Below are 6,000 nucleotides of genomic sequence, written 5' to 3'. Positions count from 1 at the left end.
GATTAAAAAAACTCCTCTCTACGTACATCGCGTTTTCCATAAATTGGCCAACATAACCTTTGAAATTTCCCCGCTCACTACAGTCTCCGACGCTAGCGTTACGACTCGTGAAAGGGGTTGTTCGTACTCCTCCGTTCAAGCCTTCGTGCGTAGCTAAGGTGGTTCCAGTTTAGCACAGGGAAGGCACTTGAGGTTTGTGTCATTACAATCCACACGGAAAAAGAGACAGAGAAATTCTCGGTATGGGCGCCTCGTTCGCCGAGCTATTGGGCTGCGCCTAGGCCACTCCTTTCTAATTTATACATTTACCCTTTCAAAATACAGCTCACTGTGGTATTTTCTCCACGACTTTGGTATTCTAGCGATTATTTATTGAAATATATCTCGTAGCGTACAGAACGATCTCTGAAGCGAAGCAGGAGATAAGAATGCAGCGATTTCGGCAGAAGCAAGAGGCTGCCGCTTCGTGTGCCGTTCATCATAGTGAGTCATCTACACTTTCTGTAGAATACATTAGAACGGCCGCATAGCACGGTAGAATAGAGAGCGCTTCTCAGAGGAGCACTGATAATAAAGTTTTCCGCGGGGCTTATAGCTGACAATCGTTGCGGTACCTTGGGTAAGCCTGCATTCTGCCGAAGCTTGTCAAACAGGTGTATTGCTTGTTTTGGGATGCAGACAAAGTGAGACATTTTTCAAATCATTATGCATATTTACGCAGAGTGAAAGCTGCGTCAGTGAGTTTCCCTACCCTTGCCTGCTCAATAGCTTAACGAGGGCATCGCTTCTAGCAGTTTCAATGCCATGAATAGCATAACAGGGTTGTCGCAGAGCTTCCGCCCTTTCCGTTCTATCACGTCCCACGTGACACTCGTGGTAATACAGAAAATAGTAACAAAAGAATCTTCGAAAGAGCTCCTGGTTTGTTATAAGGAGCACGTCTTTTCATTATCTTTTCTTCTCAATAGTTCACCGATGACACTGAATCGGGCAATCTTCATGCCGTAGGCAGCATCAGAGGGGTCGGAGGTCGTGAGTTCGTATCCCACCGGCGGCATGTGGTTGCTTTTTCGTCTGCTTTTATTAAATTCGCAGTGATACAGATTACAATAAAACATCCCCCATGCTCCTTGTTTTCTGTGACTGTTGTCTTCTGTCATCCCGTGGTCGATGTCATCTGCGCGCATTTTGCAAGTTCGTGCACAGCATTTCACAAGGATAGGACGGAGTATCTGAAGTGTCCAAGGAACGTTGTCCATTTTAGGGCACTGCTATGAAGGATTTCCCTAACCTCTCGAGCTTTTTTATTCGCCGGGCTGTTGTGTTCCATTCATGTTTGGCGCAAACACCACGCCTGCATGTCTGTGGATCAGAAAAAAAAGTACATTGCTTTTGGAACTTCATATGTATAGAAAAGAAATATGTTAACAGTTAGATTCTTAAGAACAGCCATCTGCCAGCCAGACAATAAAGGACCGTCAAAATATTCCAGTCTATGAGTGCCATACGAAGCGCAGGTTTGTATTCTAGAATTGATTTAAATGTTTCTACTTAGGCGCAGTGCTGTTATTGAAAGCGATGGGCACCTCGGCAAGGAAACAAAATTTGTTTGAATTGGTGGTTGAGGGCAACCACAATCATCATTAAAACCCTGCGGGATGGGTGGCGTCACAAGTATTGACGTGGTCTGCTGCTGAGAATATGGGAAGGTAAATAAAACAGTGTTGGATGGCGAGTGCAATAGAGAGAAAACGAATGAACATATGAGGCTCATGCAAGGCATGCATCACCTGCACCGATGTCGTTCAAATGCACCTCTAAAATGGCTATATCTGATGTTCAAAATGGACTTCTCTGCTAGCGGCGCCGCAGAGAAAGCATTGTAGTGAGTTCTTGAAAATAATTCCAGAAGCAACAGGTGAAGCATTAAAGTCAGAATTGGCAGAGGGCTCACGATGAGAACTCCAGCGCATATTTAATGAGCAGATCGTTAATCATATCCTTAAATTTCCATTGCTTAAACTTCTGTTAACGCGTAGTTATGGATGAGAGCCAATTATTTTGTAAGAACTCTTCGATATACAGGAGACGAACTAGTAAGTAAATCCCACAGACTGACAGTGCTACGAATACTATATAAGAGTCTCAGCCTATACAGCTGCCCTGATTTTTAATAATATAGCGCGAGCGTCGACCGAACCGCTGGTCAGCGCCGTATAACGGCGATAAGCGTGCAACAAGGCGAGAGTTCGCGCACGCGCATGAAGGCAGAGCGTCGTCTGCTACGCTCTTCCGAGCACGAGGACATACGCCCTGTCAGAATATCAGTTCGCTAGGTCCCGCCAAGACGTAGAGCGCAAGCGCATGATTAATATGTGAGACTGCATGAGACGTGCCTTTTTATACCGTCCAGACACTGCAAGGCTGAATAAGGAGCTGGTTGGAACCCCGTTTATCGTAATCCAGGCAAGGGTTTCGATGTGCTGCTACATTTATTTCCTTTTATTTTTTCTTATTATAACTTTGCATCGCCAGGCGGGCCTTCCGAAATAGGCAAATAAAAGAGAGAATGAAATAACGTCTCATGCAGTCTGACATATTAATCATGCGCATGCGCTCTACGACTTTGCGGGATCTTGCGAACTGATATTGTGGCAGGGCGTGTGTCCTCGTGCTCGGAACAGTGTAGCAGACGACGCTCTGCCTTCGTGCGCGTGCGCGAACTCTCGCCTTGTTGCACGCTTATCGCCGTTATAAGGCGCTGAACAGCAGTTCGGTCGACGCTCGCGCTATATTATTAAAAATCAGGGCGGCTGTACAGCTACAATTCGCTGGTTATTCACCTCCGCCGAGTGCAGCCAAACGCTCCCACTTCTGGGCGAGGATAACAAAAATCTAGATCAGAAACATTTAGAGAAGCAGAACGCTCATGAGCCGCTATCGTCTATTTGACGGAACAATGGTACGAAGGACTTCCAGTGCAGATGCTCTCGCTGCCTGAAGCGTCGGTGGCAATGTAGACGAATAAAGGCAGTCTTGGTGACTAAGGTTTTCCATTGGAAGGTGTGTGGGCTTGCAAACCGTCGCTTACTCGTAAAGTGACACCGTGATGAACGACCGGATTCGCCGAAATTTGCGCTTAAACTTCATCCCTCTTCACAAGAATGAAGCGGGTTGTTGCGTAGGTTATCTAGCGGCGTACTTGAAATGGCACACAACGTGAGCTCGAGCAGTTACCACCGTAAAATCAATACGAGCAGCGCTGAAGCATGTCAAAATCCATGGTGTCTTTGCATATTAAGTTTACATGCACTTCTTCAGACATACATGGCACTGCACAGCCTGGGAATCGTATGCATATAGAATAAATTGTAGGATGAGGCGTCTAACGCCCCGTAGGCATACGTAGGCTTTGATGCACGCCATATGGGTAGCTTCCGGAATAGTTTAGACAACCCAGGAATCTCTTAGGTGCACCAAGGATGCATATAAATATACCTGTCTAACACTTCTTAATCGTATGCAGAGGAAAAATGCGCACTATGGAATCAGATGCTCGAAATGAACCCCATGTAAATGTATCGAGATGTTATCCCTCGTTTCCTCCCACTTCACGAAGTTCCTTTCCTCACGCGTCCTCACATTTCCTCACATTTCACATTTCCTCACATTTCAGGATTTTGCGATACTGATCCCGCTATTTGGATCGGGTTTTGCAACGGCCGGTAGGACATGAGAGAGTCAAGAACAAATCATTAGAAAAGCGTACATTAATAACACAGTAGAACCATGGTGGCCAATTCGTTTTTCAAAGCCATTAGCAATTCATTAGGAAAATCACCAGAAAGTCATGATAAAAGCATAATATCCTAATCTCAAAAGTCACTTGACTTTCTAAAGAAAGTCATTAAATATTTTCTTAAGGAAAGACTGGTGCGCGAAAGGTTAAATAAAAGAAATGAAAAGTGCAGAAGATAAAATGTGGTTTTTAATGCTTACTAAAGTGCATCGGCGAGTGATGAACTGCATAATGTGATAAACGGCCTAACAAAGTTTACTACGTGAAAAATGCACGATGGTAGCGTGCAAGGTGAAATGAGAGCTTGTTAAGGTGTCCAATGTCATTTAAGTATTCAAACAAGAAATTTATTTGTTATCTCTGTTGCCTACGACAGGCTACGGGATCTAAAACACTATCTTTTGTTAGAGGCACTGGGGAGAGATTCTCCATGCAATGTTCATAGTACATACTCTCGTTAGCATACGCAGGATACTCAAGGAGGATATGTTCTACAGTTTCGATCGAGCGGCAGTTGTCACAGAGCGGACTATTCATTTGACCGATACGTTATCGGAGCTTAGGCATCAGATGTGCGGGAGGTGTGGGGCATGATCCCAAGTTCCACTGGCTGCCCACCAGTGATACAATGGGTACAAGCTTACCCTGGCCTGGTGCTCTGTTTAATCATGGTGAAACGCTTGGGAAATGTACTTTGACCCAACCTGAGTAGAAGCAAATACCTTGCAGCATGGCTGTCTTTGACCGCAGATGCCTTTGCGTCATAAAATTTCATCATCATCATCAGGATCAGATAAGATTCATTAAGATCTCACGTTTGAGATTTCAACATAGGTATTGTCGATTTCGGGCCGTGGCTGCGTCTCAACCGGTGATCAATTAACACAATATACACCTCACCAGAGCCCATAGTTCCTTCAGCGGAGCTGTAGTAGGATTTGTGACGTGGCGTGCTTTCATAAACCCGACAATCTACCATGACCGACAAAGAAAAGAGCTGGCTATGGTAACCTGGACCTGACGGCCCCAGTTGCATTATGCAAAGGACAACGTCTGAAATTTCGTACCCCGAATAAAAAACAACTAAAATATTGAGATAGGATAGAACACGGGTAAACAACGATGACCTTGGATTTTGAAAAAGTAGTATTGAGAGTCACGCATGCACATGCGTTGCATAAGAAAATGTTCGCTTTCAAGTGGCTGGCGCCTGTGTGCATGAGCAGAGAGAAAATAAGTAATAAATATATTTCATTTTCTTCAAAATATTGGACTGACCAATAACTGTGCCAGTAATACATGTCAGAGGAATCAACTAATGCTCACCTTCTCAATGTCACATTGTAGTCCTTCCGCCATGTATCGTACCTGGCATTTTGTAACTTTATAATCATAGTCGTAAAAATTCTCCTTCCAACAGCATTTGACTTCGCACCTCTTATGACGTTTGTCGTGCTTCTGTAGGGATCGAAACAACAGTTATGATGAAGATTCAGCCTTACACATGAAACAACACAGTGGAAAAATGTATGGCTATCATGGATTCATATTGCGTGCGGTGCCGCAGAGGAAAGAAAACAGTTTTACCAAATATTTTTTTATTACTTTTTGTTATTTTTAGACGCTTCTTGCGCTACAGTAACAAAATGTTTGCTTTTGAAATGGTGCCACAGAATTTATAGCGCGTTTTTCGATCTAGGAAGAAAAGTTTTTAAAGATAGTATTTTGCTCACTTTCAAACATTCGGTTCAGAAGTATGCTGTGAGTTGAAACGTTATAAATAATCTTGGAAAAAAGTCGGCTGAAATCGTAGCAGAAAAATAATATATAGACAGAAACGTTTTTAAAGAGAGCAGTTTGCACACTTTGAAACAATCGCTTCAGAAGCAAGCTGTAAGTCCGAATGTTATAAAAAGCCTTTAAAAAAGTAGGGTGAGTTGTTTGCAGCAAAATGAAATCTAGGCAGATACGTTTATTAAAGAGAGTATTGGACTCAAGTTGAAACAATCGCTTGAGAAGCGAGTTGTAAGTTCAAACGTTATAAACAGCCTGAAGAGAATTGGGATTCAGATGTGTGGAAAAAAATATTATCTTCGAAGATTAGCTTTTTTTTTGAAGAGAGTATTTTTCTCACTCTGAAACATTCACTTATCAAGCAAGCTCTAAGTTGAAACGTTATAAACATCCTTAAGAAAAAGTAA

The 6,000-nt window shown here is 43.3% G+C and overlaps 1 protein-coding gene across 1 annotated transcript in view; it reads right to left on the bottom strand.

Annotated features, from left to right (window-relative positions):
- Window positions 1-1,260: 1,260 nt before the first annotated feature.
- The window catches only part of LOC149328904 (venom metalloproteinase antarease-like TserMP_B), a 47,445-nt gene continuing 42,705 nt past the window's right edge, over window positions 1,261-6,000 (bottom strand). The window contains exons 8-9 of the mRNA XM_089559735.1: window positions 5,126-5,257; window positions 1,261-1,362 (exon numbers count right to left, since the gene is read on the bottom strand). Coding sequence (XP_089415861.1) covers window positions 1,261-1,362; window positions 5,126-5,257 — 234 coding nt within the window. The remainder of the gene's footprint in view (window positions 1,363-5,125; window positions 5,258-6,000) is intronic.

This window comes from Amblyomma mixtum, chromosome 9 (assembly GCF_055824585.1).
Source record: "Amblyomma mixtum isolate Tamu chromosome 9, ASM5582458v1, whole genome shotgun sequence".
NCBI classification, from domain to species: Eukaryota; Metazoa; Arthropoda; class Arachnida; order Ixodida; family Ixodidae; genus Amblyomma; species Amblyomma mixtum.
The sequence above is the reverse complement of the archived record's forward strand: the minus strand, read 5'-3'. Positions and strand labels throughout refer to the sequence as shown.